The sequence below is a fragment of the Cicer arietinum genome, chromosome 2 (assembly GCF_000331145.2).
Source record: "Cicer arietinum cultivar CDC Frontier isolate Library 1 chromosome 2, Cicar.CDCFrontier_v2.0, whole genome shotgun sequence".
Classification (NCBI taxonomy): Eukaryota; Viridiplantae; Streptophyta; class Magnoliopsida; order Fabales; family Fabaceae; genus Cicer; species Cicer arietinum.
Genome location: NC_021161.2, coordinates 46044526 through 46062354, shown reverse-complemented (window position 1 = coordinate 46062354; position 17829 = coordinate 46044526). Strand labels below are relative to the sequence as shown.

The 17829-nt window shown below is 30.3% G+C and overlaps 1 protein-coding gene and 1 pseudogene across 1 annotated transcript; one reads left to right on the top strand and one right to left on the bottom strand.

The window, feature by feature from the left end:
* Window positions 1–921: 921 nt before the first annotated feature.
* On the bottom strand, window positions 922–6639 carry LOC101490767 (protein ABA AND ROS SENSITIVE 1-like; annotated as a pseudogene).
* A 7540-nt stretch (window positions 6640–14179) lies between these two features.
* Window positions 14180–17056, top strand: LOC101504980 (putative serine/threonine-protein kinase-like protein CCR3). Its single transcript, XM_004490938.4, has one exon. It carries the CDS (start codon window positions 14313–14315, stop codon window positions 16710–16712), a length of 2400 nt encoding a protein of 799 aa, XP_004490995.1. The 5' UTR covers window positions 14180–14312; the 3' UTR covers window positions 16713–17056.
* Window positions 17057–17829: the final 773 nt, after the last annotated feature.

Genomic DNA, 17829 nt, shown 5'->3' with positions numbered 1-17829 from the left:
TTTGTTTTAACTTTTTTTAATGATATTTTTAAATAATTTAAATAAAAAATTATTTTAAAAAATTATTTATAAAAATTATTTTTGAAAAATACTTTTTAAAAAAAATATAATTTTTATTGTGTAAGAGAATCTTTAATAATGAATATGTAAGTTATTGAATATTATTTTTTCAATTGACAAAAATAATCTGAAATAGTTTTTGTTATTTTTAAATAAATTTTTATAAAAATCATATTTAAAAATAAAATATCAAAATCGTCTTTTTAAATCTAAAATAAACGAACCCCACGATGAAGATTTATTTTATTAGGTTGGAAGAATTATCATGCGAATAAAGATTTGAGTGAGTATCTCAGCGGGAAGGATAACATGAGGTTCATAATATAAGTATGTGGATTAATAAATCTGTTAATCTTGTTCTCTTTTTGTAGGTGAAATTATTACTTCATCCTTCTAGCAATAATCGCATTTTGATTAAAATAAAAAACAAATGTTAACTTTACTCAATTATTTATAACAATCATTGGTATTGTAAATAAAAATGGAAAATAATAATTTCAAGGCGATGTCTAGAATATAATACTCCTTCCGGTCTCATATATCAGAATTTTTTGATGTTTTCTTTGATCCAAATATAAGAAAAACACGACTTTATATATATTAATAGCTTATTTTACTTTTATACTTTAATAAATTTGGTGTATAAAATAATTGATGAGGTACATGTCAATTCTGTACGATATTTACAAATTTAGTGTATAAAATAAATTTGCAAGTATGTTGCATAAATGCCTTGTAAATGGTTGATATGTTTGCTCAAATCTCGTGTCATGAGTTCAAATCTCACGAGTAGGCAAAAATCCAGATCTAAAGCTAAGCATACAATAAATCTCATGTCTTGTAAATCACCAAGTCAAAGAATGAAAAGGAAAACCTTGGGTGTCCAATAGCTCTAAGAAAATTCGGAAAAAGGAGAGTTAAAATAAAAACTGCACTTTAGACAAGAGCATGATAATCAAAATCATTGTACATACATAATGTGATATGAATGTACAAATTATATTCCAGGTCGGGAATTCAACAAACAGCCTAGTTTAGCAATCATTCACAAGTGTTGTGCTCTCCAGTCAACAGCAAAATTCTCACCACTTTCATCGTCATCACTGGATGACTCTTCATGTCTAGACTCCTTGGTTACAACCTCAGAAGATTTACTAAGCTTTGCAGATTTAGAAGCCTTTAGCTCCAATCTCTTCCTCTTCAACATTTCCACTTTATCCTTTAAGTTCCTGTTGATAGACAAAGATATCGAGATTGGTTGAAGTTGCGTACGAAAATAGAACAAATTAAATTGGAAAAAGAAGAAGAATGAAAAATACGAAAGATAAGCATACCTTTGCTCAACAGATTCAGCTTCTTCTATCATTTCTGCAGCATCGATCTGCTCATAGTGTCAAACATTTGATCAAATTTCATGTTTATAGTGCATATACATCTTAAGGGTTAAAATTTATGATTGAAAAGAAGTAGCGGAAGGAAAATAATGATCATTACCTCTTCTTCTTCCAATCGATCATCCACCTCCCGCAAATCCTCTTGAATCAACTTCTCAAATTCCTTGTACTCGTCTCTAAGATAGCATTCAAAAGCAATCAATATCATTCTATGTTTCAATCCTTTCTACTGTATAGAAATCTTCCAAATAATTAAACTAGTTTCTACATAATCAAAAATATACAAGATAGTTCTCCATACTACTCTAAAAATGTAAATACAATGCAAAAACATGGACACACCAAGTATACATTTATTTATTTTATTCGATTAAAAAGACGAAGAAAGGGGAAGGTTACCAAAGGATGTTGTTATGACAACAGGCCTAAATGTGATTGGGCAAGGAGCAAATAAGGTTGATATACAATCAACTAATGATATTAATCATTCTTGTTCTAGTTCTCTTTGGCATACTTCAAAAATGTTGTCCCAAGCAAACAGCTCAGTTGGTGAGTTGAGGGACACCGAAAAAGTACTAACCAGGAGGTCCAGGATTCAAACCTTGGAAACTACTATAACTCACTAACATTTGCCTATACAAAAAACTCCGACTCTGCTTGTTGAGAAAAATAATCGAGAACTTCACTATTCTCCTTTTCATTATTCATAGGAAATATTTTCTGCCACAACAGTCTGTAAATTTCAGTTGTCTTTACTTCCATTCCATGCAAACTAGATTCTTGACTATAATACGTGGAAGTAATGTAATGATGCACAAATGACATAAATCAGGGACCTACTTGACATCTGGTTTAACAAGCTTGATGCCACGTGCTCGCAAATCAGCTTCTTTATTATCAAAAAAGCCTTCAGGCAAAGCCCCTTTTCCTTGCTTGATCTCTGCATCTGTAGTCTTGACTGATGTCTGCCTAGTCTCCATTGTTGCTTGACTAACCTTTGACTGAGTAGTATTATTGCCATGGAAGTGATCTTTCTCCTCCGAGTTTGACACCGGACTTTGAGCAGAAGCCCCAACGCTTCTACCTAAATCTGAGTCCTTTTCTGGAAGCAAAAATGTCAATGGAACAAAAGGGGAGTTAATGGTGACGCAACCAATGTTATCATCAAACATATAACAACATGAAGGGCAAGATATGATAAAACACCATGTGATATACCAAGTAAAGATAATAAAAAATAACACAGCCTTTTTTGTGATTTCATTATTTACAACAAGCATACTCCCACCACACCGAATCACCTATCACGAAAGCTACGAAACAATAATCACACACACATAAATAAATTGCACGCATGTCAGATGATAATGAAAAAGGATTTAATCCTGACTATACAACTATAAAGGGAAAAGGACAAGATCAGTGTTATCGATTGCAAATAGCGGTACGGAGTAGCCGACCCCAAAAATGCTATAGTGGGATAGCAGATGTCGGCTATTCTAAATTTTATATTCAGTTTATATAATGTATACTATCTATATACATATAAATTCTTAAAAAAAACGATATAAATTACTCAAAATTTCTTGACATTCGTAATTAACATAAAAAGGTCATAGGTATCTTAAATAAGACTGAGACTATCTACCTGACCAATGAGGATGAGAAAAAAGGGAATGAAAGATGTTCTGGTGTGTATTAAGGCCAAATCCCAAAAACAATCCCACAAAGACCCTATTATTTAATTTGAGGGCCTATATGGGCATTTCAGCAAGTGCTCATGTGAGTGAAGTGATAGCATCGTGATTCCTGCTATTCTGCTGCAAAAGTGGCCACAACACTTGCTACATTGAAACAAAATAAGGGTGTTGTAGCCGCCAACCTCTACTCTACTCCACCCCAGTATTATTGATAACACTAGTCAAGATTAAATTAGCTTAATTAACTTTTTCATCCTGTAATAACTACTTTGATTTTAGTCCCTAAAAAATCCTTGTTATTTTTTGTACTTGAAATGTAGGAAAAGTTGCTTAGTCTTCATTGTTTAGGTTTTAATCACCGTAATATTGGCCCATGTTGGAATTAGTCCCTATATAGTCCCTATTCCAGGGACTTAAATCAATAAGGTCCACATATTTACAGAAAATAGTAAGGATAAACCAGAGGAATATAACTAATTTGGACCAGACATGTATGGTTGTGCAGCCAACTTTAACCAATTTCATTGCTCACTTGATATGTCCCTATTATATAAATGCAAGTTCGTTTGCATGAGGGCAATGTTATCAATTCCAAGACCCAAACAACCTTGTCTATCTCCAATGCTTATCTTTCCAATGGCTACAACATCTCTGAGTTGTCCCCTATAACAAACCAACGCACTCATCCTCTTTTGTCTTAACAATACCTCCCCCTGGAATTCAACCTAAAGAGCTAGTTGGAATGTTGCATAACTAAAGATGAGACTCAAAATGATCATTAGCGGAAATTTCCTAGAAGCAAAGGAACTTAAACTTCTCCAAATGCAACAAGCACGTTTGGAAAAGCCTTGAACCATAACAAATTTAGGATAATGAAAAGAAGAAGAAATAGAAACTGGGGTTTGTTTGCATCACAGCGAGGTAGGAGAAAGAAGAAGTTCATCACGGCATGACTCACTGGTGAGGTAGGAGAAATCAACATTGGTATAATTTATAATGGGAGGCTGGTATTAATCATAGTAAATCCATCACTAATCCAAAATAGTTGGGGCCAAAGTGCACCTGGGGTTAGCCAAGGCCAAACTGCATTTGGATAGATGGGGTCAAACATAATTTGCAATATCACCACCAAACTTTATCTAGGATAGCCAAGACCAAACTGCATTTGGATAGATGGAGTCAAACTGTAAATGAGATAACCTAAGGTTGCAGTAAGGGAACAACAATGAGACAAATAGATGTAGGGCTTAGAGACATGTACTATGTCTCTTATATTTAGGACCAAAACAATAACTAAAATGTCTCTTATAAATAGGACCAGAGGGAATGACAGTTAGCAATTGTATTTGACTATGAAGCTTCTAACAAGTTTTAACAGTTACTAACTGACTAGGAATGCTCAATACAAGGAAACAGAAACAGCCTCACAAACTACTGCAAAGCAAGCTAACAGAAACAACCCAGTACAAGGAAAATAAAGCTATAACATAATGCAGTTAGTGCAATTATCATAACCAATCACTACCAGTATCAATATGAAATCAATCCAAAGAGATAATTTGATATGCTCGAAATTGCTCTAAAGTTTTTTCATATATTCTAACACCATCCACACCTAGAATCGCAATCTATTATGATTGGTGTAGGATAACCATATTGTAAGCCTGCAATGGAACACAACCAGCTAGAAGCAACCTGTGACCGTTTCCTAGTTTTAACCTAAATATTTTCATCTCTTGCCCAATTGACTCTCTCGAAAGTAGTGTAAATGAACAAGCTGAAGGTTAGAAAATATGTGCGCAAGAACACATTATGTGTCTATAGTGTGCAAATGCAGCTCCATATTTTTAAAATGTACACGAATGTAAACACATACAACTTCGTTTTTCTAAACCAAATCCTTACCAGATCTTGTCTTTTTTTGCATCATTGTTGTCAAAAAAATCTGATGGAAGAACTGATGATGACTGAGGTTTAGGCACTTCCTGTGAACTTTGAGGAACTTTGAACTGTGAGGCTGAAGGCTGTTCAGGTTTAGCCTTTGGAATATCAGTCTTCGCATTGTTATGCTTAGTTAAACCGGCCGCATTAGCTTTAAGGTTACTTATTGCCTAAACCAAAATAATATTTGACTGTCCATAAAACAATATAAACAATAGAAAAGAGTTTTGAAACAAAAATCAAATACAGAACACGAACGACATTGTAAATATCATCACCTCACGATGCTTACGAGAAACTTGGTGTGCATCCCATAGGGACTCAGACTTCAAAACAACTTCACAAACCCGGCAAACAGGCTGATCAAATTCATTATACCTGTATGCATATGCACAGAAAAACAGCAACAATCAAAATAATAACACTGACTAAAAATGCATACAAATCATCTTGAGAAAGTATAACTTTTTGCCAAGCCAAGAAACAGGCATGAAGCACCAACACAGACACCCGACAAGACACCAACACCTTCAATCTAAAGTGTTGGCGCTACGTAGATTAACAAGCACAAACGTACACGAGTAGCTAAGGGCACATCTCAAATCATAACATAAAATCAACTAAATCAACAAAAGGGCACAAGTTACTAAAGTTCCAGTTTTTAATAAAGAATAGCAAATAAAACCATATGGGTGTGAATTTTTAACTAAAGTAATATAATGAGTAAAAAAACTAACAACTCAATAAATAAATCGACGTTTGTAAACATAAAAAAGCGAAATTAAATTGAAACCATTAGAAATAAGGGAATGAAGTGCTTCAAATTAAAGTATGAACCAACCTAACAAGGGGAGATTCTATGCGTTTGTCCTTCTTCTGAGCATTCAATTTGGCACGAAACAATGCTTTTTTCTTGGCTTGCGCATCCATGTTTCTGTTCTTTCGAAGATATTGAAAAAACAAATAAAGGATCAAAGTTTTCTACTGCAAAAATCCAAATTTTTTCCCAATTTTTGTTTTCCCAAAACCAGGTGAGACGCAGATTGATAAATTGTAAAGCGAATTGGATTCAACAGTTAGTTGAAGGCAGAGACATAAAGACTTAAGAAAGAAGTGGAGGAAGCGAAAGCGTAAGTAGTGATAGAAAAGAGAAGGGAAAGAATTGAAACAAGGAAACGCGGATATGAAAATGACGGTTAGGGATTTGGAGAGGAAAATTGGAGTAATTGAAAAGAGAGAAGTTGAAGAGAATAGTAAGAGGGTTAGGGTTGAGGATGAGATGAAGGAAAAAATTAATGAGAAAAGGAGGGAGATTGAGGAATTATGGAATGTGTTGTTGGAGAAAAAAATTGAGTTGGAGAAATGGTGGAAAGAGAATAAGGATTTGGAAGAGAAAATTAGGGTTTTTGGAATTGAGTTTAATGTGTACGAGGGAGAAAGGATTGGAGTTGAATTGACCAGTTGTTGCAACAGGTCTGGGGTTTTGATTTAGTAGTTGTTATTATGCGTTTCTTCTTTCCTTCATCTTCTTCTCTCTTATAGTAATTCATGTATTTTAATCATGGGTGTAGTGCGAAAAAATAAGAGATTTAAATTTTTAAGGTTTGATCTAAATATGAGAATTTTTTATTTGAACACGAATAAATTTGGGTTGAAGATGAAGATGGTTGAGTTTTTATTAAAAAAATTGGAGTTGAAGACGAACATTATTGAATTTTTATTATTTAATTGGTTTATTAATTAATTTTAAATTAAATGAGTTAATAAATAGATTTTAATTTTAAATATTAAATATTGTCTGGTCAACAACAATTAAACAATCACCACATGCCACATCTTCTAAAATTAATCATGTCACCAATTTTTTTTACTAAAACAATTCATAAAATCTTTTTTAAAACTTGTTAGAATTCGCAAAAGTATAAATCAAACACAAAAAATTAGAGAGACTAAAATCAAAATAAATTATATTTTTAAGAACCAAAACATATGTAGACCTTTATTTTATAAATGATTGGTTGCACAACCAGCTGATATGCATTTAAGATGTTGATATCTCACAACTTATATACTCAATAAAAGGGTAAATATTAGACTGCGTATTGAAAAAAGTATTCTTAACACTCCTCTTCTCTATAGCATTAACTAGAGAACTTCCAATCAAATGGTAAAGAGATGTATATACAGCTTAGTATGATGATTATAAGTTTACATTTCATCCATTCAAGAATCGCTTTAAAGAGGTTAAATTTTAAAAATATAGATGTAAAAAAATTGAAAAGACAGAGGGTTGTTTATTTTGTAAAAATAGTTTTTATTTTTAATATTTAAATTTTTTGTTAATTTTACTTGTTAATAAGTAAGTAAAAGACTTCTCAAGTGAACAATTATCCACTTCTACAATTCTATATTTTTAGAAGTAATGAAATTATCAAAAAAATTATTTTTATTATTTTTAAAAATATATATTTATTGACTAATATTTTATCTTATTTTTATGAAAATAATTTATTTTAATAATCTATTATCAAAATAAAATAAATGTATATTTAAAAAAATGAAAACAAGTAATGTTTCATCAAAGTAAACGGTGTTAAAACTCTTTCTTAGAATATGTAAAAAAAAGGGCATTAGAATGTGATTTATTTTTGGGAAATTAAGATATCCTAGCGTGCAAGACTAATCTCTTTAAATTAAGATATCCTAGCGTGCAAGACTAATCTCTTTAGGTAGTTATGATTAGTATTTACTAGATTTTGTTATGTGGATTGGAGAAAGTTGAATTTGTGAATAAATAGTTAAATAATCCAAATACTAGTGACAATAATCATTGTGTGTCTTTTTTAATTTGACATGACATGTGGAAATTTAAATTCAAAAAACTAATATTTTTTTTAATAATAAACTTTGACGTTATTGTTATATAATATTGTGACTTTGATAATTCAAATGTTTTTGTTAATTAAATTACAAATTTATTGGCGAGTAGTGACATTATTGTATAAAAGTATTTGAAATATAATATCAAAACATTTTTAATTATCGAATTATTTGAATGGCTTTAACTATTCTTATTTCTGCAAATAAAATTTTAGTTTTGGAAATTTAAATGAGACATTTTTTGCAGACATCTTCACTTATGAATACAAATTGACATCTTTAGTTCCATGTACAACGATCAAACTAAATAATGAGATTAATTTTATACCAACTACTAAACACTAGCCCTGAAAGAGAAGAGTGTTAAAGTTAGAAGTACTATCATCTTTTCTATACAAAGAAAAGAATTCAAGAATTTACTGTCCCATAAATCCTTTTTAGGAGCAAAACCATGTGAAAAATGTGGTATGCGTTACCCATGACTTTGGTGTGGAGGTTTCACACACACTCCAAATTAGCTTTAATCTATTCATTAGTTATTTAAGAGGCGTTTTTGAATTTATATTCAACTTCTTTAAATGATAGATAGAGATAAGGTTCGAGCACTTTGTAATAGTTTCTTGTAAGTGCTCTAGTACAAGTAATATTCATGGACACACATCATACACTAAAAAATATAAATTCTTTAATAATTTTAAAAATAAATATTATTTAACTTTTATTTTCTATTATTTATTTATTTATGTGTATTTGAATTTGTGTCTAGAAAATTTGTGATTTCATAAGTTTTAATTTTTCTTAGTACAACGTTTGATACAATTTTGTGAAAAGATTGTTCGTTCATCTATTAAAAATAAATAATACTACTATTTCGAACTTGTCAAGGTTCATTCCATCTTGACCAATTTTCAAAATACATCAAAGGTCTCACCATAGTTTCTAGAACATTTTAGAAAAAGCGGTTAACTTTAATTCCAATGGTTGAGAAGGATCAACATCGAAAACCGCGATAATAGATTTGCTGAATTTATTGCTTTCATTCTCAACGGACTTGTGACTCATCCTATAAGTACAATGATTCTGATACCATGAAATGTAGATATTCTTTAATCCAACTTATCTCACACTTTTCACAAATAGATATTTACTTGAGTGTAAAAGTATTTGCATGTATCACCCCACCTTTCAAGGACAATGTTCTGCTTGCAATTCAAGTCTGGTCATCATCATCGATCTAGTTCAGATTATTGGCGTCGTTTGTGAGGACAAACTCACGAGGGGCTATGTCACGCATGAAGGTTGACGTACCCTTTATTGAGTTCAAGTGTTAGTAATTAAGTTTTACATTGACTAATAATGATTTAAATGTTGAATATGTAAGATTGGTGGCCCATATACCCGTTGTCTGAAGATTTTGGATAGAGATGTGATTTCACAATCCGTTGTTGCTTCCGTGTCTCTAGATTCCTCCAACACCTTTCGCCTCGACTGGAGAGCCATTATGTCGCTTACATCAAAAAATCTAACATCGCTTGATAATCGAGACTAATAATAATTTATAAATTATTCTTGTACTGTTCAAACTTCAAAATATTTATATAAAAAAAGAAAAACAAAATCGTAAAATTTTATAACATACGTACAAAAATATACTTTAAAAATGTAGTATTATGAATTTGAATTGGATAACAAAATCATCAATTATTTCGAGATACCTTAGAAAACTTCCGTTTTATATCCAATTCCAACACCTAGAGGATATACCTATTTGTCTTAAAGTCTACCTCCAGCGAGATAGATGGCAACTGGCAAGGCAAGGCAAACCCTTGTGACTTAGAGCATGGGGTCATATGCCTTATACTATTGTTACCAGAAAATATGCCTTACGCTATTAAACAAATAAACATACATAAATTATTAGTTAGAAGACCGACATCATGATTGTTACGTACTTAAGGTTGTGAGAAATATTGAAATTAAAATTAATTTTAAAACTCTTTGTCATTTGACTTATCATTAAATTTCTATCCAATATATCTGTACTACCTTATTAAATTGATATATAAATATTATGTGATAAATTTATTCAGATTTAGGCCGTTACAATTATATATAAATTTTTCTACAATTTTATATATAAAGAAAATCTCTATTGAGTATTCAAAGTAACTTGACAAAAAAGCTGGGACAATAATCCCTTTTCTCATTCTCATGGTGTGATAAAAAAAAAAAAATTCCTCAATCTCTCTCTCTCTCTCTTTTTTGTTTTGTCTGTATATCTACTTTTACGCCCTTTATTAGTTCAAATGTTATTGGTTGCGTTGTCAATACTCGAAAATACTCGAAATGTCTTTTTTTTTTTTGTTAAGAGAATCAAAATGTCTTCTTTTGACTTCAAAAGCAGCTTTTCATGTTAGTTAATTATCAATATCATACTCTTCGGGTTGGTATACCTTTTGTAATTTTAATTTTAAATAATACTGCATTAATATATATTTGCACTGTCAATGTAATTATAATTATTTAATGCATGGGATTCCAGTGACAATCTGATTAGCAAATTCATGAATCACATACATTATTGATTGCAACTTCAACAACTACTTTTTAATTTGTCTTAAGAAAATGATTCGTTTGCTCCTTTAGTAAAAAACACTCTCTAATTTATATCGAGTGTTGTTTTATATCCTTTCACACACGTTATAAAAAAATTGTACATAAATAAAAAAGTAGAACTATTTCACAAAATTATTTTTATTAACTATTAAATGATAATCATATATATATATATATATTGTTAATATGTAATTTTAAAATATGTGCATATATTAGTATTGGTAAAAAAAAAAAAAAACAGACGAAACACATAAGTCTTTTTGTTAATATAATCATAAATACGAGATATATATGAATAACTTATTTAAATTTTTTAAATTTTTACACTTCAATGTATTTTACATTAAATGTACAACTCTGTATAGATTTTTTAATTAGAAAATATATTGAAATAAAGTACTAATTATTTTAAAAGTTAAAACAATGAAAGTAAACAAGTCTAAATACTTGATAAAAGAAAACAAGTCTAACTATTCATTTTTCGCTTACCCTAAATTTGAGATCTTATTTGAGTATTACTATTTCGTGACGAGTTTAGTTGAAACTGGAGAATATTTTATATTGTTTGAAACGATAAAAAAAATGAAGTTCAATAATTTATATATATAATTATTTTTTAAAGTTTATCTATTTGTTTATTTTACAACACTTTAATCATTCAAATGGAAGGTCTTGAGTTTGAAATTTGGATTTCATTTTGATATTTGATATTTAGAGTTTAGACAAAAAAATATTATTCCTTTGTAAAATAATTATGATTCTCTTTAATGTTATAATTTAAATTTATTTTTTTTTATTAATTTCCAATCCTTGTAAATTGCAATCAAATAATAAATATAAATATAATCTCAATAAAAAACCGTAAATTCACGTGTTATAGAAGATTAACCAATTCTAACTGCCCTAATTTTCATTGGCGAACTCTTTTGAGTCAACTAAACATCTCTTTTCTATACTGATTTAAAATACTTTTGAATCCTATTTCAAGTATTTAGGTATAGACCTTTAATATTATATACTTTTTATAAAACTATTAGTTCGTTCAACGAGCATGTGGAAAAGTAGTCTCGCAAGCAGTTAATATATATTGCAAGAACATTTAATATAATATATTATTATGGTGTACAAGTTTAAATTCAGAATATCTCTCTATTACTTTACACTAGTGTTGTGACTTTTCCTATTAGATTTTTTTATTTATTAAAAAAATAGCATTTGAAAAAGAAAAAAAAAACACTAATTACTTGAGTTTATCTCATGACATTAATAGGTTTTTTATTTTTTGTTTTTTTATAATAGGTAACAATATTGATAGATTTGACGTGTAATATGCTAAAAATATATAAAGTTATAATAAAAAGATTAAATTAAACTAATAAATATGTTTAAGAAAATAAAAACTTACAACTAATAAATTAATACAACATTTTATAATAATAATAATAATAATAATAATAATAAATAAATAAATAAATAAATAAATAAATAAAAAATGCACACTAACGTTCAATAAAAATCAAATATGAAATAGTTATTTTTAAAAGGTGGTTATTGAATAAACATATAAAACAATGTGATGAGTTTCTATTAGAAGATGATACAAGGTCATTAGACATAAAAAATAAATATCAAAATTTGATTTAGTTTTAAAAAATAATCTAAAATTCAATCGAAGCTATTTTTCTTAAGCAACTTACCGTTTTTATTTGAATCACTTTTGAATTTGAACACTCCTACCTCTCACAATCTTTAGATCCCTAAACCTAGTTGAGATGCTTCAATAACATTAATAATACATTAGCATCCATTTTTTTTTATATGTGTGTGTAGTGTTTAGTTAATCACATATAAATAATTTTATTAATTAGATAATTAATTCAACTTCATAAATAACTTTTAAGACACTCTAAACTTATTTACTTAATTGAATTAATTATATTTTTGCTCTTGCATGTATAGGTGTCAATGAAACTTGTTTCCATAAACCACCAAGCTGCAAAGTACTAGTACCACATTTTATTTTTCAGTCCTTTTCTAGCTTTTTCTTTGCAAAGAATCGTGTTATTTAATTTGAATATCTGATTCTGCGTGTAGGGTACATCTCAATTTTGAATTTCAAATACCATAACAACAAAAAAACGGTGTTTTAAAGAAATTTTTTATATAAAAAATACGCTACTTAAGGGATATTATTGTATAACTGTTGTAAATTCAAAATCTGTAACAGCTTGCAACACAAATTGAAATCGAATCTAACTGATTTTAAGATTTATAGCCCCTAAACTTTAATGAATTAATTATTAAAAAAAAACATTTGTAGTATTTGTTTTATTTTTATGGTCAACACCCTGAAACTCCACTGAATAATTTGTGTTACGTGTGCTTCCAATTCATATTGAGAGCACGTGCCAGTCAAAGTTCCACGTTTTATCCTCCAAATATTTGTTTGGTTTTACTCATTTGAAATCCAACTATATGTTTTTGTTAAATTTAAATAATATGATATATTTCTTATTTACTATTATTAAATTAATTTTTATTCACTAAAATTTTGTCTTAAAAATATATTCAAAACATATATATCAATCATGTAAAAAGAGTTGACTTTATTTAAATTTTTTGTTTTAGTTTTATAATATCTATGTCATTTAAATTTATGCTATCAAATTAAAGAGTTGACTTTATATAGTGATATAGCTTGAATTATTTATTATTTTTCTTCTACTTTTATTTTGACACAGCTAATATTTTTGACAAAACTCTACTTAAATTTTATTTTTATATTCTTAAAAAAGTATTCGGGTGCGGTTTAACTCAGTTTAAAAATAAAATAAAATCATCTAAACCAAATATTAAAATCACTAAAATTTGATTCAGTTTAAATAATTCATTTAAATTTCAATCCAATTTGATTCAATTAAATAAGATTTATATTAAATAGGTTTTTCATTAATTCAAATTACAATTCTAAAATATTCTATTAATACTAATATTATAATTACACAATAAATTATCATCAATAAAATAAATACCACAAAAAATTAATAAATTTGATGTAGAATATAACCCAAAATATACTTACAAAACAATAACATTGATTATATTTAAAACTAATGAGATCATAAATAAACTTTTTTGAATGAGTTTTATATACTTTTATCAGATAGCTTATTTACGTAAACTTTTATATAAATTTAAAAATTATTTAATATATATGTTACTGAAATATATATCAAATGATTTTTTGTACAAAATTATATATATATGTTCTATATAATATAAATTAATAATATTTAATTTTATAAAATTTAAATTATTTTTTAATTCATTTTTTATCTGATTAGACTCCTCAAAATAAATAATAAATTAAATAATATAAATCATTAATAAATAAATTAAACATTAATATTATTTTTATATGCATAGTCAATCATTAAATATTGATAATTAAAAGAAAGTGGAGATTAATATTATAACCAGCAACGATGAAGTATTTAAGTATTATATTCATATAATATAACTTTTTGACGAGTGTTTAAAAATAGGAAAAATTGAATTGGAGAAAAGGCAGGCTTAAAAATAGGAAAAAGGAAAACGAAACTGAAAAAAGCTTCAAACTTGAAACCTCAAAATTCTTGTATCTAACGTACCAACACATTACATCACAAACTGAAACAAAACAAAAACCTTTCAAAACTCTCTCTGCCAATGAAGCAAACAGATGAATAACAAATCACTCTCTTCCGTTCTCTTCTTCACTTTCACGTTTCTCTTTCTCTTCTCTCCGATACCCTTTTCCAATGCTCTCGGCTCCGGCACCACCCTCGCCGTCGTCGACACCACCGCCACCGTCTGCGGCATAGTCTCATCGCAACCATCTCGTCGCATTGTTTGTTACCGCAACGGCAACATCATCTCCGCCGTGCCGGAAGTCTCATTCACCTCGATCTCCGGCGGAAAAAACTACTTCTGCGGCATCAGGTCCGGTAACTACAGTATCATCTGTTGGAACACTGTTTCATCAAACACCACCTTTGAAAAAAGAAGACTTTACTATAATGACACTGTTCTATACGAGAATCTCGCCGTCGGTGATTCTCACGTTTGCGCCACGGTGGTCGGAGTTGGAACGGTGTCGTGTTGGAGGATCAATAAAGGTTTTGTTTTTCCATCTGGGTATGATCAATTTTCTTCAATAACTTCTGGGTTTGGCTTCTCTTGTGGAATTCTTAAGAATAATCCATCTGGGTTGGTTCGTTGTTTTGGGAATGTGAATTTGAATTTGAATGAGTCTATTGCTAAAAATATAGAGAATGAGTTTCTGAATATTTCTATGGTGAGTCTTGTAGCTGGTGAATCACATGTTTGTGGATTGAATTCAATTGGGTTTTTGGTTTGCAAAGGAAGTAACAATTTTGGTCAAATCGATGTTCCTAATCAAGAAAAGGCTTTTGAGTATTCTGATTTAGCATTAGGATCTGATCATAGTTGTGCTATTAGAAGATCCAATGGTTCTGTTGTTTGTTGGGGTGGTAAAGGATTGTTTAATGTTGATGTTACAAAAAGTGTTTCTTTCGAGGTTATTGTTTCTGGTTCCAATTTTGTTTGTGGATTAACAACAAATAATTTTTCAGTAATTTGTTGGGGTCCTGGTTGGTTTAATAATAAAGATTCAATTTTTGAGCTTCCTTTGCCTCCAATTCTACCAGGGGTTTGTGTTCAATCTTCTTGTAGTGAATGTGGTATATATCCTCAATCTCAGTATCTTTGTTCTGGTTTTGGTAACATTTGCAAGCCACAACCTTGTTGGCCTCAAGTGCCGCCGCCGGAGAATCAAAGGTGGCTTCCGGTTTCAAGGTCAAAGACCTTGACAAAGGGTTTATTGGCATTTGCTATTGTTGGATCATTAGGAGCTTTTGCTGGTATTTGCACTTTGGTTTATTGTTTGTGGAATGGTGTGTGTTTAGGTAAGAAGAAAGTTCACAATTCAGTTCAACCAACAATCACTAGAGGTGGAAGTTTCAATGGTGTGGGGGTTTCGAATTATAGTCCGCCTTCGAGATCTTCGACCATTAGGCGTCAAGGTTCGAGGATAATGAGGCGTCAGAGGAGCGGAACTTCATCGACGAAACATCATGATAGGTTAGATGAGTTCACTCTTGCTGAGCTAGTTGCTGCCACCAACAATTTCTCACTTGAGAACAAGGTTGGTGCTGGTAGCTATGGTGTTGTTTACAAAGGTAAACTCGCCGATGGCCGCGAGGTAGCTGTCAAAAGAGGCGAAACCGGTACTAAGATGAAGGTGTTTCAAGAGAAAGAGAGTGCATTCGAGTCCGAATTAGCCTTTTTGTCGCGTTTACACCACAAACACTTGGTTAGGCTAGTCGGTTTCTGCGAAGAGAAAGACGAAAAACTTTTAGTGTATGAGTTCATGAAGAATGGAGCATTGTATGATCATTTACACGACAAAAACAACGTCGAAAAGAATAGCAGTGTCTTGAATTCATGGAAAATGAGGATCAAAATTGCGTTGGATGCTTCGCGTGGAATTGAGTATCTCCACAATTACGCGGTTCCATCTATAATTCACCGAGACATCAAGTCTTCAAACATCCTCATCGACGCGAATTGGACTGCAAGAGTGTCTGATTTCGGATTATCAATGATGAGTCCGGATTCCGAACACGATTACAAACCAACAAAAGCAGCAGGAACAGTCGGATACATCGATCCCCAATACTACGGTCTAAATGTATTGACAGCAAAAAGCGATGTCTACGGTCTCGGCGTAGTATTACTAGAACTATTAACAGGAAAAAGAGCTATATTCAAGAATGATGAAAATGGAGGCACACCAATGAGTATAGTAAATTTTGCAGTGCCTATGATTATATCAGGAGAATTGGTGAAGATTTTGGATCAAAGAGTTGAAAAACCAGATTTGAATGAAACAGAAGCAGTGGAATTAGTGGCATATACTGCAATGCATTGTGTGAATTTGGAAGGAAAAGATAGACCAACAATAGCTGATATTGTTGCAAATTTGGAACGTGCTTTTTCTCTTTGTGATAGTAGTCATGGAAGCATTTCAAGTGCTACAATCTCTACTGGATCTGAATGATATTCAAATCTTTCTAAAGGGTAACATAGTTGAATTTTTTCATGATTTTTATTGATTTTTTTTTTTTGTGATAAATTATATGGTATACATACTCTTTGAGGTGTAAAGATTAGGAATTTGATCTAACATAGCATTAGGCTTTAGTGTAGAGTTTTGTGAGACACTAACAGCCAGTAAAGTTGATTATGTGACAATTTTCTTTTGCAATTTCATTTTTCACACGAGAATTTTACTTTATTTGTAATTTTTTTTTGCAATGGGTTACTGCATTTGTAATCATTGTTTGTTACAGTTAAAGTAGTATATCAATTGTGTTCAATTCATTTGTAAAATTTATTTGCCAACCTTTCTTTTTTGTTCTTTGGTTTGGACTACACGCTAAAGCATTGTACTTAATCTTTGAATCATCCGTGAAACATCTCATTTTTCATATAGAGTTGGCCTACCTCTTGTGATGAGACTAATCTTTGAATCATCAGCAAAATTGAACTCGGGGTTCTATTGAATCATGTTAACTCTCCTAAGACCTATTGGTCTTCACCGACTTTTAAGGTGAGGACTCCCTCTATTTATAGACACATGTTCATGTCTTATCTCATTCGATGTGGGATTCTTTAACACACCTATGACTGAACATTTGGAATGTGATTCGAGGATCTTATACTATCTTAGAATTTGAGTTGAGTTTAATTTATCCTTACAAAATTGACTTTTAAAGTAAAGATTATTCTTACTTATAACATATGTTCAGACTTTATCTTGTTCAATGTGAGACTTTTTAACATTTCTTAATGCTACTTTTATGTGTAACAAAAAGCTCAATTATGAAGTTGCAAATTTTTGTTTACATTTAGCTCAACATGTAGATTACCAAGTCAAATGCAAATATGAATGGTGTGTGTGAAAGAAAAGGTGGGGAAGAGTGTGAACAAAGATTGGCTTTTAGAGCATGAAAACACCTCATTCTAGGTTTGTTATTGAGTAGTTGAAGTTGAGCCCACACACAAACACCATAATTAACACCTTTACTTATTTGTCACCTTTCTAAACCCCTCATCTTAAAAAAATAGACCTCTCGAGTTATTTATTTTTCCTCTATTGTTACTTGAAAGACGGT